Source organism: Leucoraja erinacea, chromosome 17 (genome assembly GCF_028641065.1).
Source record: "Leucoraja erinacea ecotype New England chromosome 17, Leri_hhj_1, whole genome shotgun sequence".
Lineage (NCBI taxonomy): Eukaryota > Metazoa > Chordata > Chondrichthyes > Rajiformes > Rajidae > Leucoraja > Leucoraja erinaceus.
The window spans coordinates 9,294,942-9,312,228 of NC_073393.1; the positions used below are offsets into that span (position 1 = coordinate 9,294,942).

At 42.8% G+C, this 17,287-nt stretch overlaps 1 protein-coding gene across 3 annotated transcripts in view; it reads right to left on the minus strand.

The window, feature by feature from the left end:
* Nucleotides 1-16,374, minus strand: part of esrp2 (epithelial splicing regulatory protein 2) — a 38,644-nt gene extending 22,270 nt beyond the window's left edge. For 2 of the 3 annotated variants that reach the window (XM_055648460.1, XM_055648458.1), the window contains exons 1-8: nt 16,216-16,374; nt 15,907-16,047; nt 15,560-15,688; nt 9,816-9,929; nt 4,203-4,317; nt 2,764-2,862; nt 2,621-2,675; nt 596-706 (exon numbers count right to left, since the gene is read on the minus strand). In XM_055648460.1, coding sequence (XP_055504435.1) covers nt 596-706; nt 2,621-2,675; nt 2,764-2,862; nt 4,203-4,317; nt 9,816-9,929; nt 15,560-15,688; nt 15,907-16,035 — 752 coding nt within the window. In that variant the 5' untranslated portion in view covers nt 16,036-16,047; nt 16,216-16,374. Of the gene's footprint in view, nt 1-595; nt 707-2,620; nt 2,676-2,763; nt 2,863-4,202; nt 4,318-9,815; nt 9,930-15,559; nt 15,689-15,906; nt 16,117-16,215 lie in introns of all 3 variants that reach the window. The other variant, XM_055648459.1, reaches the window with a different exon arrangement.
* Nucleotides 16,375-17,287: the final 913 nt, after the last annotated feature.

The window sequence follows — 17,287 nt, forward strand, 5'->3', positions numbered from 1 at the left end:
TGTCGACATCGATAACCCCCTGGACCATCACTACAACATGACCAAGCTGCACTCAAGACACCCAGCATTCAGCTGCTCAGCCCCAGTGAGGAATCGAGTCGTAATCTGACTGCAGCACATCTCCAAAGATGTCAAAGAGTGTATTTAGCTTCTGAATTGCAAACCTGCCCAACATCTTCCTTCAACAATTGGAACACAATTGACTGCAAAACCACTAGCAATTGAGAGGAGTATTTTTAGTGCGAAGACAGCCCAGAGTTGCTTTAGAGGGTTAAGGTAAACAAGATGCCACAGCACAAAGTGAAATGTCATTAAAATCACCAAACATTCAGTAAAAGACATGGAGTACTGATAGCCTTTGCTTCAAGAGAAGGGATTGTGGAGGGAACTAGAGAATCACCTCAAGAATTCCGATCTTGGAAATAATCACATTTTACGATGAGGTCGCTATATACATTTCCCCTCAAGAGTTGTTAAGTGTCAAAGTAGATAACTGGAGGCAGATCTCCTGAATGGCATTTGATGTCAAATCAAGAATGGTTAGAAAGTGATTGCACATTCACAGGATTAGGTCCTTATTCCAAAGCAGACTTACTTGGCAATATTCAGTCCTTTGAAAAACCGTGCTATATCTTGGTCCGATGATTGCCACGGCAACCCTCTGGCCCTAATTACTGTTTCGCCGTCCACTCCTTCAGCTTTGCTACTGCAAGAGAGCATTGGACACAAAGTGTCACTGATCAGCATGATGTCAAGAAATGACTATTATACAACATTTAGTGTCTTTAGACTTTAGAGGTACAGCACGGTTGCAAGCCCTATAGCCCAAGTTCATGCCATCCAGCGATCACCCTGTACACTAACACAATCCTACACACACTAGGGACAATTTACAATTTAACCAAAGCCAATTAACCTACAAACCAGCAAGTCTTTGGAGTGTGGGAGGAAACTGGAGCACCCGGAGAAAACCCATGCTGCAGGTCACGGGGAGAACGTACAAAGTCTGTACAGACAACACCCGTAGTCAGGATCGAACCCAGGTCTGTAAAGCAGCAACTCTGACAGCGCCTACGTGCTGCCCGCGTCTTATAGCAAATGCCACTGGTTTAACAAGCTTTGCCAAGGGGAAATTTCTTTCTATGTCAAGTGTTTATGCTTCTTTTGTACTATACACATGTCATTAATTCCCTGACAATCAAAACCCACCACTCATATCAATAACCGGGATACTTCCAAGATCACTTCCCTACTGTAGGCTATTATACACTACAACCTCATGAGCTATGAACTACAATAGACTATTATTATTATTGCACCGTTATTGGCTTGGTTCGGCAACGACCGCCGATAGCGGAAAAGACTGCAAAAAGTTGTAAACTCTACCCAGTCCATCATCGACTCTGACCTCCCTACCATCGAGGGGATCTATCGCAGTCGCTGCCTCAAAAAGGCTGGCAGCATCATCATGGACCCACACCATGCTGGCCACACACTCATCTCTCCGCTGCCTTCAGGTAGAAAGTACAGGAGCCTGAAATCTGCAACGTCCAGGTTCAGGAACAGCTTCTTCCCCACAGCCATCAGGCTATTAAACTCAACTCGAACACAAATCTGAACTTTAACCTATGGCACTTTATCGGTTTGTGTATGTGTGTGTATGTGTGTGTGTATATATATATATATACACACACATGTATATATATATATATATACACACATATATATACACACATATATATATATATATAATATGTGTGTGTGTGTGTGTGTGTGTGTGTGTGTGTATATACATATACATACATTCAATGCTATATGGACACACTGATCTGTTCTGTATTTATTTATGCCTACAATATTCTATTGTGCTGAAGCAAAGCAAGAATTTCATTGTCCTATCTGGGACACATGACAATAAACTCTCTTGAATCTTGTTTGTTCTTTTTTTCTCTGCCGAGTTTTTGTTCTATTATTTATTATGATTCCATATCCTGTTGTGTACTGCAGCAAGTAAGAATGTCATTGTTCTATCTGGGACATCTGGCAATAAAACACTTCAGCTTCTCCCCAATTTCCTGCCCCCCTTCACCATTGTGCAAGAATCCTTTCTATGGGCCTTCACAGATCAGGACTCAGAATTGAATTGTGAAGCATAACAAGCGTGGTGGACCCATTAGGGCAAGAAAATGGTCCATCAGCAGAACATGCTTCCCTGGATCAGATTTCTTCCAGGTGTACATTTGCAGCCTCAAGGCACATTTCTGACTCCATCTCACACAACCTACAACCAATAGACTATTAAACACTACAACCTCCAAATAAGCTCTGAACGACATAGACTTGGGGGCATTGCTTCTGCCTGTGCACTATTATTGTTTGATAGTTCTCAATTTACACATACACACCAAACCTTTTTTTGGTTTTATTATGGTGTCCACAGTACAATGTTTACATTTCTTTTGCACGGCTGCATGTAAGAGTTTCATTGTTCCACTTTTGGACAAACGACAATAAAACACTCTTGGCATCAATAGCTAATTCTGCCAAGCATTTCTTGACTGCAGTTTCCCCACAAATGACTGAAATGCAACACCTTCCACATAACAACAAGTGCACTCACCAGGGACCAGTTTCAAACTTGTAGTTGACGGTTTCAAAGTTTTTGAAGCTGTAATCTGAAAAAGAAAGTAACGCAACAATGTGTCATGCAGCGTCCACAGCTGATCAAGAATGAATGGCAAATGCAAAGGTCAAGACACTTACTATAAGGCTCGCTAATTAAATGCAAAATAATTTCTCCCATGGTCGCCACTTCAGATGCACCAAACTCTTTAGCTTCATCGTCTGTATTCAATTCCAAGTCTGTACACATCATTAAGGAAGTTGGTTTGGCATCATCTTGTAATTCAGGGGTAGGATGGGGGAAATAGGGATTTTTTATTTTATTTTTTTTTTTTTTTTAAAAGAGAGATTTCACCAGGAAGAGATTACACCAGGTGGTGTTCCCCATCGAGTTGCTGTATTATATCACCAGAGACCCGGGTTCAATCCCGACTACGGGAGCTGTCCATACAGAGTTTGTACATTCTCCCCGGGATCTCCAGTTCCCTCCCACACTCCAAAGAGGTACAGAGTTTGTAAGTTGATTGGCTTGGTAAAAACTGTAAATTGTCCCTAGTGTGTGTAGGGTAGCGCTAGTGTGCGGGGATCGCTAGCCAGCATGGACTCGGTGGGCCGAAGGGCACTTACCCACACTGTATCTCTAAAACTAAAAAAAACTAAACTAAGCAAAATAAACAGGGGATAGACAAAAATAAAAAGGGAAGCTGATTACAAAAACACTGTCAAATTGAGCATTCAATACCCATGTTCCACTCATGTGCCTTCCATAATCAGAGATTCTAATACTAATTATATTTGCTTTGTTCCCATCGTCACAGTCCCAAGGATTTTGGAGAAGTGGAAAAAGCAGAAAACAAGAACTGATCCACTTTCACTTTAGTCACGGCATGGAAACAGGCCCTTCGGCCCACTGAGTCCACACCGATCAGCACTATCCTACACTCTAGGGACAATTCAAATAATTACAAAAGTCACTTAACTTACAAACCTGCACATCTTTGGAGTGTGGGAGGAAACTGGAGTGCCCAGAGAAAACCCACTTGGTCACAGAGAGAACTTAAAGTCAGTTCAGACAACACCCATAGTCAGGCTCAAACCCGGGTCTCTGGTGCTGAGTCTACTGCTGCACTACTTTGTTTTAAATAACTCTAGAGTAAATCTATCTCATGATAGATTGTGGAGATAGATGAAAAATGCTGGAGTAACTCAGCGGGACAGTCAGCATCTCTGGATAGAAGGAATGGGCGACGTTTTGGGTCGAGACCCTTCTTCAGACTTGTGAAGCTTCTGCTACAAGTTAATTTTGATCACAAACAGATCAATACAATCAGTTTGCGGTGTGTATTTTCTACTTGGATTGCACAAGTAGAAAATTGGGGGAAAGAGAGATTTTGTTTCCATTAGTGTGGAACTGATGGGCGATGAATGGCCAAACATTATATCAACCAATCAATCAAGAACTCCATCTCCAATATGGATCAACTTTCAGTTCTAGGAATGCCAAGTAGAATTGCATTGGATGAAAACTCAGTCAAACGCATTGAAAGAGAGAAGTCCAGGCACAAGCCAGGGAAGGATACATTCTGCCATGGAGCCGATGGAAACTTCTTTAGTAGCGGCCACATCCGGACAGCATTTCTCAAATTCCTTCTGCAGGTCATAAAATGAATAGAACACATCCGATAGCACCAAGTTCTGAAAGATAAAAAGAAACGAGAATCAAATTAAATATTCTGAACTCAATGGATAATGTTTGAAGAGGAGGGGCTTGAAAATAGTCCTCCTCCCTCTCAACTCACCCGCCGCCAAAGAAATGTGCATTGGGTGGGGATTACCAGGTAATGAACAATGCCTTGAATCAGATCCATAGATCGATTACAAGATCAATACCAGCAGGGAATAAGAGCCACCAAGAGAATAAGATGAATCGGGTCCTGAGAAATCACCAAATAAATCACGTTCACAAGTTATAGGAGTAGAATTAGGCCATACGGCTGATTGAGTCTACTCCGCTATTCAATCATGGCTGATCTCTGCCTCCTGATTCAATTTTCCTGCCTTTTCCCCCATAACCCTTGACACCCGTTCTAATCAAGAATTTGTCTATCTTTGCCTTAAAAATATCCACTGACTTTAGTTTTAGTTTAGTTTAGAGATACACCACGGAAACAGGCCCTTCGGCACACCGTGACCGCGGCAACCAATGATCCCCGTGCATTAACACTGTCCTACACACACCAGGGACAATTTACATTTATACCAAGCCAATTTACCTACAAACCTGTACGTCTTTGGAGTGTGGGAGGAAACCGAAGATCTCGGAGAAAACCCACGCAGGTCGCGGGGAGAACGTACAAACTCCGTACAGACAGAGCCCGTAGTCGGGATCAAACCCGGGTCTCCGGTGCTGCAAGGCAGCAACTCTACCACTGCGCCACCGTGCCTGCCCTTGGACTTGGCCTCCACAGCCCTCTAATCATAAACCAACGCAAACTCAATTGGTATCGTGTTTAGACACAGACAACCAAACTTTCAGAAGACTTTCTCCTTCAACTAAAACATCCTGAAATAAATCCCAAGCAATAATCAATGAAGGGTTGAGCTGTTCAATAGGAAATATAATTGCCAGCCTGACTTAATGGAATTTTTAAAAACGAATTAAAAAAAAAAACGAATAAATAGAAATTTGCTGGAGTGAAAAGTACAAATTAGATTAACTAGTTAGGACTGAAATACGGCAAACTTCGGAGATAATGCCAAGCATCATTAAGTAAACACTTTCTAAAGTCAACTCTGTAACATTTGTGTTTTATTATAATATGAAACCCACATCATCCTGAGCAGATGACTACCAGATTATAGACCATAGCATCCTACCTCATCAACTATATCAGCCACATACCCTCCTGTTGGTGAAACTAATTTATAACTTCCATTGACAAACAGCCCAAAATCGAGTTTGACCCCAAAGCACCAGTAATATTTTGTGCTATTTGACCCATTATTTATTATAATTCAATAATATCCATCTAACATAGAAAATAGGTGCAGGAGGCAATTCGGCCCTTCAAGCCAGCACCGCCATTCATTGTGATCATGACTGATCATCCCCAAACAATAGCCCGTGCCTGCCTTCTCCCCATATCCCTTGTTTCCACTAGCCCATAGAGCTCTATCTAACTCTCTCTTAAATCCATCCAGTGATTTAGCCTCCACTGCCCTCTGTGGCAGAGAATTCCACAAATTCACAACTCTCTGGGTTGAAACGTTTTTTCTCACCTCAGTCTTAAATGGCCTCCCCTTTATTCTAAGACTGTGGCCCCTGGTTCTGGACTCGCCCAACATTGGGAACATTTTTCCTGCATCTTGTCAAGTGCCTACCCAAAACTTGGTTCTAACCAAGTTCAAAAACGGTATTATCTGCTCCTGTCCTCCTCATGAGAGGGAGTGTGCAAATGTCCAACAGCCATGCTGTTTAGAGGGCATTATATTTGTACGTATCCTTTTAGCATCAAGTTACACATCGCTTGAAGGACAAAACTTGAAAAAGGCCGGGGAATTGCAATATTTACATATATAAACCGTTTGGATCAGGTGTCATGCCACCTGAAAATTAAGCAAACCAGGTAAGACATTTGCAGGGTAGCACTTGTAACTCTTTGTTGGTTATGTGAAAACAAATCTCCAGTTTCTTCCCAGCTGTAATCAGGCAACTGAACCATCCTACCAACAAATAGAAAGCGGTTCTGAGCTACTATCTACCTCATTGAAACCCTCTATAATCGGACTTGGTCTTGCATTGAATGTTATTCCCTTTGTCATGCATGTATACACTATAGACAGCTCTATTGTAATCATGTATAGTCTTTGCGCTGACTGGTTATCACGCTACAAAAAGCTTTTCACTATACACGTGACAATAAACAAAAACTATCAACAAATGCTAGTCTTTCTTTCCTCAAAAAATGTGTTACGTTTTGGGGAGCTTTCACAGGAATGTGAAAAACATAAAAGACACCGACAGGATCAACATAAATATAACCTAGTTTAATTATAGTCTCCATCTCGGCATGCAGCAGGCAAAAAAAAAAAATCAAAAGCATACTGAACAATAAAGATGAGGCATTAACAACGACGCAAAGTCAGGAAAGAGTCTGCAAGGATTAGGAGAAAGCTCCCCCTAGTCAAACTAACTGCTTTGACAACAGAACAGCAGAACCCTTAACATTCTGTTTGTACACACTTCCAAAAGGAATGATTTCTATACTATTGACTGAGACTTCCACATAGCATTTATTACCGACCAGACAGCCCTGTTCTTTGGGCAGCCTGGTCTATTTATTTCCACACTTCCACTTTTCCTTAGTCCTATAAATACTACTCCCGGTGTTCAGCAAATCCCCATCCAAATGTTATTGTTAAGTTCCTTCATTGCCTTTAGGCAGTCTTTGTAAAAGAACCAGGAACCTCTCAAAGTGCCTCTCGTTTATTTGGAAATCATCATAAAACCTTGATTTCAGAATGACACTCCAGCTACTCTCTCCGAGTAAAGGGCCCGTCCTACTTTCACAACCTTTTTTACTCGTGGACATTTTTCATCAGGCTAGAAAAAAACCCCCCGACCTACTTGATGCCACGAGTACCTACGACTACCATCACGGCCCGCTACGATCTACCTACGACCTCGTGACGACCATGCTGCGAGTACGAGTCAAGGGCAAACTCGGCAGAGGTCGTGAATTAGGCCGTGAAAGTGGGACAGGCCCTTCCCTCCAGCATTTTGTGCCTACCTAGCCTCTGCCTCTCTCAAGTGTTGCGTTGAGACTCTCACAACAACCAGATTCTTCAGTGTCCAAGTATAACTTCTGTCTTTCTGTCAGGTGTTATTCCAAAATAACTCTATCCAAACCTCGGGTAAATTATTATCCCCACAAAGGAATATTTCATTTGAAGTCAAACCTACATTGCTCAAATGTTTAGCCAAATGAACAATTCTAGAAGGAACCCCAAATGGGACAAAGCAATCAGGTTATGTAATTGTACCAAATATACTACATTTGAGAACACCACACTCCCATAGGAAGAAAGACCAAATGGTATTAAAAAGGCAACCATCTCTGGATAAGTGACTGGAAATCTCATTCACACCAGAGTAAAGTTTACAAATCTGATATTAATGCTCAACAAAGTAGGAACATTAATAATTTTTCTGCTCAGGTAAAATCTGATTCAATTCTCAATTAGGATCAAATTAACTTAATCATACAAATTGAAAGTGGAGTATAAATAAGCAAAAGTATAGACTTAATGCTGGAAACACAAAGTACAAAGTTCTCAGAAATGCAGATTTTGAGCACAGATACCAGTGAATCTTTGGAAGAGGGCTGCGCAGATATACTGCAGAGTATATTCACACAGGTCAATAGAATTTATTTTTTTATTTTTTTAGAGATACAGCATGGAAACAGGCCCTTTGGCCCACCAAGTCCATACCAACCAGCGATCATCTGGTACACTAGCACTATCCTACACATTAGGGACAATTGACAATTTTACAGAAGCCAATTGTCTACATTGTCTACATGTCTTCGTAGTGTGGGAAGAAACCAGAGCACCTGGAGAAAACCCACAAGGTCACAGGAGGAACGTACAAACACTGTACGGACTGCACCTGAGGTGAGAATCGAACCCAGGTCTCTGGCACGGTAAGGCAGCAACTGTATCACAGCATTACCGTGCAATCCAAACGCTAGGGAGAATGATGGGATAAAATCTTTGCACAGAGAAGTGACATGGAGATAAAATACTATTTCACTGAATGACTACAGGGATGAGGAATCCAATGATCTGCTTTATGTTCCTTTGAAGAAGCCACTAAATGTAAAAAACTGATGGAGTATGAACAAGATCACAAGGTGCCAAGTAACCTATTGATCAGATTCAGGGGCGGAAAACCCAGGGGGGCCAGAGGGGACACGTTCCCCCCCCCCATGTTTTGAGAGGTGGGCGACATCGCCGCCAGGTTAACCTGCCTGGACTTGCGGGAAATATGGCCAGCGCAGAGAAGCAGCGCTGGTATCCCGTCAGTCCAGACAGGGCTGTTAGTTGACCCGGTGAGACAGGCAGTTGAGCTGCATTTAGCGCTGGATTGAGCGTCCGAAGCCTCGCGCGTGTGAGTGTGCGCATGTGGCCGCCAAAAAATTGTGTCCTGTCCCCTCCATGTTTTGATAGTGAATTCCGTTCTTGAACAGATTGCACTGTGGAATAATGTCCACTGCATCTGCAGGATGATTTGGGAAGGAGGATGAATTGGGAAGGATGCAAAGAACGAGAATGATTGTGGATGAAAAAAGTCATGTACAGGAGTGCATTTTCTGGCTTGAGTAGTCTTTCACACTACAGGTCCAAGATACGCAAAAATCACTACACTTAATCGGATCCCAATTTACAAACACTAAATGATCAATGATCAATGTAATTTGTGCAGCTGAGAGTCATGCCTATTTCTAGCAAAGATGGTGGGCAGCTTGGTGGCACAGCGGTAGAGTTGCTGCCTCACAGCGCCAGAGACCTGGGATCGATCGCGACTACTGGTGCTGCCTGTACGGAGTTTGTACATTCTCCCCGTGACCTGTGTGGATTTTCTCCAGGAGCACCAGCTTCCTCCCATATTCCAAAGGCATGCAGGGCTTGTGGGTTAATTGGCTCGGTAAAAATGTAAATTGTTCCCTAGTGTGCGCAGGATAGTGTTAGAATGCGGGGAAATCGCTGGTCGGCGCGCTGAAGGGCCTGCTTCCTCGCTGTATCTCCAAATTTAAATCTGTGTGTTGCCACATAGAATGTGCATCATAATGCCCCTGTCCCACTTAGGAAACTTGGACAGAAACCTCTGGAGACTTTGCGCCCCACCCAAGGTTCCCGTGCGGTTTCCAGAGGTTGCAGGTAGTGGAAGCAAGTAGGGAGACTGACAAAAACCTCTGGGAACCTCCAGGAACCGCACGGAAACTTTGGATGGGGTGCAAAGTCTCCAAAGGTTTCCGTTCAGGTCTCCTAAGTGGGACAGGGGCATAAAAGACAGTTAAACACCAAGCACTTTAGCAGAGATCAGGTTTAGGCCACAATAAGCATTTGCCACAAGTGTTTTGTTTTTCCCTTATCGAACATTTATAACCTTAGCTGTCAAATTCCTTCACCTTTTTAGATGCTTCAGGGTGCAGGACCTGCCGGACGAGTAATTGGCCATCGGTACAAAGGCAGTAGGAACTTTTCCCAAGTGCTTTCAACTCGTTCGACACAGCTTGGTTGAACTGAAAAGAAATGATTCATGTATTTATTCAGAGCATTTGCAATAATTGGTTCACACCTACCCAAAGAATGTGGGAGGGCTCGCGAAACCCAAAAACGTTTTAACCACAAGTAGGTTCTATTGGCCAACATTCATAAAGTTCAGTACCTGCATCCTAAATGTTGATCATTTCCAATTATAGTGCTTGCATTCAGTGTACATGGGTGGGGAGGGAGTTCAAGGAAATGTTCCTGCTCCCATATCTGCTGGCATGTTCCATTTCAGTGCCAATCTATCAGAGCTTCAAGAGCCAATCTATCCAAGACCAGGGCGCAAGTGGAAACAAGCACTGCTTTGAAAAGTTACATAATTGTGACCCTATTGTGCAAGATGATATCAAACTGACTCAGCACAGCAAAAATATCTGCAGCAACAGTTGAGAGAGTCGTGTCAGCATTAACTATATACTCCTGGGAAACATATAGCAAAAGTAGAGGGGTGTATCTAATAGACTTTGCACAGATATGCTTAAGAGGGCTGAAGGGTTTGGTTCCACATTGAATGATGCCGACTCTAAAAGGTGTACATGTCATTCTTCTTTAGACTGCTCAGTAAAATGTCCATTCATTTTCAATCAATCCAAATGTATCAATGAGCTGCATCTGCAACAACATCCATGAGGTGGGAAGGCCATGTGAGAGAACAAACTTATTCACTGAAGGACACAAAGTGCTGGAGTAACTCAGCAGGTCAGGCAGCATCATTGGACAGCATGGATAGGTGATCAGGGGTTATGGGGAGAATGCAGGTGAATGGAGGGGGGGGGGTCGAGAGATAAAAATCAGCCATGATTGAATGGCGGAGGAGATTTGATGGGCCGAATGTAACTTATGAACGGAACGTGTGATGTTTTGGGTCAAGACCCTTCTTCAGGTGTTGACACAAAACGTCACCTATCCATGTTCCCCAAAGATGCTGCCTGACCTGCTGCTGAGTTACTCCAGCACTTTGTGTCCTTTCCTTTTATTAACCAGCATCTGCAATTCTTTGTTTCTACAACATATTCACTGGGAAACTCTACAGCCGGACACATTGTTAAGAATGAAAGATTTTTCAGACAAACAAAACATTTTTTGCAGCAATGCATATCCAATCACAGTCCTGACTACAGGAATGATTTTTTTTTTTTTTTTTTTTTTTTTAAATCAAATTACGGGACTTTGTGAAATAATTATGAATTATTAAGGGGATCACATCATAAAATTTCCCCACAAGAGTTGTCGATTTATCAACTTTGACGCTGTCTGACATTTGCCAAAAACATGCAATCCCTTTCATTACACAAAGAACTGAACATGGAGTAGCCAACCCTAGTAATTACAGGTGGCTCCACAGAGTCTGTCGACACTCTGCTTGCAGTCAAGGTAACATCTTTAGGACAATCACCTCCTTTACAAGTACTCAGTAAAAACACCAAACTGGACAATTCCAAACATTAACATTCAGATTCAAGGGAAAAAGGCAAACTTGTCCATTCCCCACACCAACGGCTGTTTGCTTCGTCTTTCAAACGTAACCCAAAAAAAAACAATGCAACAGAACGAATTAGGAAAGGGTTAAAAGGAAATGCTGGCTGGCTGAAAATCTTTAAGTGGAAATACTAGTTTGGTAGCCTGGTGTCAATGCTGGACAAGAATAACACGTCTGACCACTTTAAGGAGAGGCAACTAACCTCCCAAAAACCAGAAGCACCACAATCCAACATCCACAAATACTCGGGTTACTCTTCGTTGAAGACACATCTGGACGAACAGTTGTTACAGACAGGCCAAACAGTGGCAAAATAAATGAGTAAAAGTAAATCAGAAGACTTGGTATCTAAGATGATTTCATCATCAAGTGTGTGAATCTCTTTTCACACAGGAGGTTGTGGGTATTTGGAATGAGCTGCCAGAGGCAGCTACTAAAGTAACATTTAAAAGACAGTTGGACAGGTACATGGATAGGAAAGGTTTAGAGGGATATGGGCCAAACACAGGTAGGTGGGACTAGTGTATCACTAGTGGGACGCTGCATGGTCAAGAACAAAAAGTTTAATCTGCGATCACAAGGATCACAATGTGTGATCAGGAAAACAAGAGAATTCTGTAAAGACAAGGAACTGCAGATGCTGGTTTACAAAAAAAAAAAGACAAAATGCTGCAGTAACTCAGTAGGTCAGGCAGCATCTCTGGAGAACATGGACAGACAATGTTTTGGATCAGGACCCTTCTTCAGAATTCTGAAGTTTAGTTTTAGTAGGTGTAAGATACAGGCCTTCAAGGAAGTGCAATCCAGTCGATACATTTAGAGGTAAAAAGCATGATCATGGTTAAAATACCCAAGTTCCCTGTGTCTACAATTATTCATTGGCTCCGCTCATTCCCCAACTGCATGAAGTCAATCATAATAATATCCTAAAATCATCATTTACAACTACTGGTGGTATCAAGTCGACAGCAAAGAACCCAACCATCCCCTTTAATCTGTTACACTGGCTGCCCAAAAAACACTGGAAAAGCAGATCTTGCTGCAAGGCCATGAATTTGGAAACCAGTGCAAATTCCATTCCTTGTGTATGGATTCCATCTCTGCCCCTGGAAACTGCCTTGCGGCCAAGCCGATGCCACACTGATCCTGCCCAGGTATAATCTCCCATATTCTTGCCACTGGAATGCCACCTGCCTCCTCCTCAGTTCATGTTGCTGTCAAAACCCATATCCACGTGACTCCTAGACAAGCTCACAAGTGATAGGAGTAGAATTAGGCCATTCAGCCCATCAAGTTTACTCCACCATTCAATCATGGCTGATATCTGCCTCCTAATCCCATTTACCGCCATTCTCCCCATAACCCTTGACACCCGTTCTAATCAAGAATTTATCTAATCTTCATCATAAAAATATCCATCGAGCCTGCTACCTCTACGCCATCTGCCACACAATCCCACTTTCGTCCTCCTGTTTTAGGCCGCAATGTTAAACAGTGTCATAACTCTGCTCATTAACCATCCTTGGATCAAGTGGAGTAACGTCTTAAAATAAAAATGCTCTTTATTACAATACATCCATCCCCATGACGCTTCTTTCCTCCATATTTGCCAACACTAACATTGCCCAACATATTCACCAGCTCTGGTATCCTCAAAGGCTACAACAATGGAGCATCAAGCTGCCATAGCTGCAAAATGGTCTCTACACGGCTTTCTTCCAAAGCAGTCTTTAAAACCAGCCACAGAGGGAGACAAGAAAATGCTGGAGTAAATCAACGGGTCAGGCAGCATTTCTGGGCTAAAGGAATAGGTGATGTTCCAGGTTAGAACCCTTCTTCAGGTTACCAGTTAGTGGGCTGCCCAAGTAACTCCTGTCTGCCAATGCCAACTTGTGTTTGAATTCTCATGATGCACTGAGATAATGTACGATGCTAAAAGTTGCAATACAAGTTATAGTTACCACCCATGGATAAGGCTTGCCATCCAAGTTAAAGTTTCTATAGAAGTACAGGAGTTGCTTCCTTGCATATGAAACTTTGACAGTTTAGATATACAGCGTGGATACACCGGGTCCCAGCCAATCAGCGATCCCCGCACATTAACACTATCCTACACCCACTAGGGACAATTTTTATATTTACCAAGCCAATTAACCTACAAACCTGCACATCTTTGGAGTGTGGGAGGAAACCGAAGATCTCGGAGAAAACCCACGCAGGTCACGGGGAGAACGTACAAACTCCATACAGATGGCACCCAGAGTTTCTTTACAGATGCTGACAGGCCCACTGCGCATTTCCAACATGACCAGCAGAAGACAATTCAGGCAAAAGTCACAGCATCATTGTTGACCCTCCCCCTTGCAAGCAGGTTCTTGCAGGCCGTACAATAAGAAGCCACAGCAAACAATAACTAGACTGCTTCAACCCATTAACTCCATGGTGTTCAAAGAAGAGATGCCATGTGTATGCAAGGGGAGGAAACTTATTCAGGAACTGGGGTAGTGCACAAGGAATCCAAGCTCCATGGGCAAAAACCTGTTAGCTACAGGTCCAATAGATGCTACTGTAAACAATGCCTTTCATTTAGAAAGACACAAAAAGCTGGAGTAACTCAGCGGGACAGGCAGCATCTCGGGAGAGAAAGAATGGGTGACGTTTCGGGTCAAGACCCTTCTTCAGACATCATCTTTTAGATGCTATTACTTGCATGTTAAAAAAAAACATCCAGACAACACTCTCGATTTGCAAGATTTCCTCTACCTTCCCTTAAAATCTTTAACCAAATCAATATGTAACCACTCTGCAGTAGATACAAGAGATTAGACTCTGGTCATTGGATTCACTGGAACCCCATCACTTCCCTTCCACCAAGCCTATGGGTTGTTAAACTTGGTGAGAGAAAAAATGTAGAAACTCTGCAATGAGCGGGGAGAGGAGAGGGAACGGACATCAATTAGATCGAGAGGGATTTAACAAGATCTGGTTTTCCCCCAACTGAAAGCAACGTGCCTCGTTACGGCTAAATAAACAGATTGGTCTTCACTTGCATGTCGCTGAGACAAGACAGAGAGCTGGCACCTAGCCAAAGGTGTTTATTTGTCAAAATGTGCCGGATACGAATTGGAACAATGAAAATCGTATTTGCTGTAGCTTTATATACACCTTAGATGCAACAACAACATTAAATACAACAAATTATCAGTTATTCCGCAGTAAACTCGACCATTTTGTCAACTAATTTATTAATCTCTGCAAAATCTATATGGAGTTTTTAACATTTAAAATTATTTTTTTTTAATTACCCAACCATTGAGTATTAAATTGAATGTTGCATTAATGGCCATTCGTTAGGAATCGTGTTTACAGGTGACTGGAGCGGATTAGATACAATAGTTAAACAAGGGATAGATAGACCAGCCATCTGGTTTTCCATCCCCCCCCCCCCCACTCCAAGGATTGTGATATTTTTAAAAAACTATTCAGTTTAACCAGGATATAAAAGACAATGAGGTTTGTAAATTCATTTCATGTAAACAAAGTCCCCAGAAGTAGCTCCAGTGTAATTGTTTAACTCAGTTTGGGTCAATGTTTCTCTTTGCCAGTAATGATGTGGGGAACAGCAAGACAGGTGAGCATGTTTGAGCATCACCGAGTCAGGCTCGCACTGTGACAGCCTTTTTCTGAAGGTCAATGCAAGACTCTGAAGACACATGAGCGTCATTAGCCGCTGCCCCTCCCTTCCCAAAGACAGTCCCTGCTTCTAAACTCTGGTAAAATACATTGAAACGTCCCGACTTGCCTCGCATCTGTGTACCAACCCACGCAAATGGCATTAAAAATCTGTTTACGCCAACCCCACCTCGCGAGTTGAGCTGAAAGCAGTCAAGGTGGGAATTCCATTTGGGATTCGGGTGGGTCGTTCCCAGGATTGGAATTGCTTCCTGGATTTGCAAATAGGCGACTTGTCATTATTTAAAAAAATTCAACTGCATGCCCTGTACATGTTCTCGCTGGAAACTCTCCCTTGAAAGTTCCCCATATACATATATTTTTTTAACAAACTTTTTTTTTTAGTGGGGGGGGATGGGGGAAGGGGGGTGATTAAAAGGCCAGAATCACCTGTACAATAACTCGGTCAAGCGGCTCCGCCTTGTCGATTCCCTCCACGCAAGGAAGCAAATCCTCTTTACATTGCTCGCTCAGTTCGGGGTTGTCGGCTTTTACAAAGATTCGGTGGACGTCGCCTACCTGTTAACGTGTGGGGAAGGGGGTTGGGGAGGAGAGGAGAAGAGTTGGAACATTGCGTAAAACAAGTCGCTCCAAAGGCTAAAACACTCACATTGAAACGCAGAAGAGCATTCGTTCACCGGTGAAAACTGGCTTGTGTACAAAAAAAATAATAATAAAAGACAGAGAGAGACACGCACAAACAAAACAAAACAAAAAAATCCAGATCGATGGCGTACCTTCTTGTTGACTAGATCCACAACTTGCCACACCAAGAGAACTAGCTCCCTTTCATCCGAGCCAAGTTTAGCCCCATTTTCACCAGCTGTTGCCCCAGATAAAACCACCAGAGATTCGTGCGAAGCCATCACGACGGAGAACTACAAGCAGAGAATCAAACAAACAGGGGAAGGAAAAAAAAAAAGTGTTCACCTTTCGAGTGATCACCTCTACCGAAAGAAAAAAAAGAAAGAGAGGATATAAGAAAGTCCTTTTTTTCCTTTCATTTACAACAGCAACAACAAAAAAAGAAACGTCTCTGGTTCTACCTGGTCCCAAGGTGTTTGAGGAGTTGCTCGTTCTCTAGGCGAAACTGACAAAGCTTGTCCCTTTCACTGACATGGGGAAAAACGATGGCTGCTGTCTGTCCTCATTTACCTGCCCGTTGATCAGACCATGTGACAAGGGAAGGAGCAATCGCTTGGGAGATTCCATTGGTTCTTTTGCAAACAAGGAAACAGGGACGTGGCATTACACAAAAAGTGGAACAACCCAATCGCTGGTCGCTTCACCTTGTGCTTGGTGGAGTCTCAGAAGACACCAAGCACCTCTCCCCTTGTCTCTCTCCCTTCTCTCTTGGACCTTTCCACGTGGGATAAGTACCGTGTTTTTGGTTTGCAGGAAACAGGCCACATTTTGACACTAGCTTGAAAATAGCTCATTGAGTGTTATTTCTCATTAAAACAGGTAAACCCAGGCGATCAAATTACTCTGGAGGTGGAAGTATTTTGAATCTTTTTTTAACAAAACTTCCCCCGCATTCGACTTTGAACGTTTGCCTCCTTTCAAATGTTCTCCGACTTGGGAGCGTTTTTGTTGTTTCACTTTTATTTATTTCAAATATTACGAGGCCTCTAACAGGTTAAGTTTAAATTAGTCACAAAAATGCTGGGAGTAACTCGGCGGGTCAGGCAGCATTTCTGGAGCAAAGGAATAGGCGACGTTTCGGATCGAGATCCTTCTTCAGACCCGAAACGTCACCTATTATTCGTAACCCACCCAGTTACTCCAATATTTTGTTAATTTCTTCGGTGTTAACCAGCACCTGCAGTTCCTTCAACACACAAAGTGCAACTTAGTTTCGCCGCTCTGGGTTCAGCTTGTGGCTTCTGCAGATGACACGGAGTGACAAGTTTATGGGAGAGATAGAAGACATCCTTCTGACAATCTTCAACAAATCTGCATTTGCAATCTCCAAGATATCGTGTTAAGACTAGAGATTCTGGAGGAAATGCAGTGAGAACTTCTGATGCTATTATATTGCCTGGACTAACATTTCCTAAAAGCCAAACACCAAGGAACAGCGATTAACTGGCCACTCTCTTCATTAGATTTGGCGGG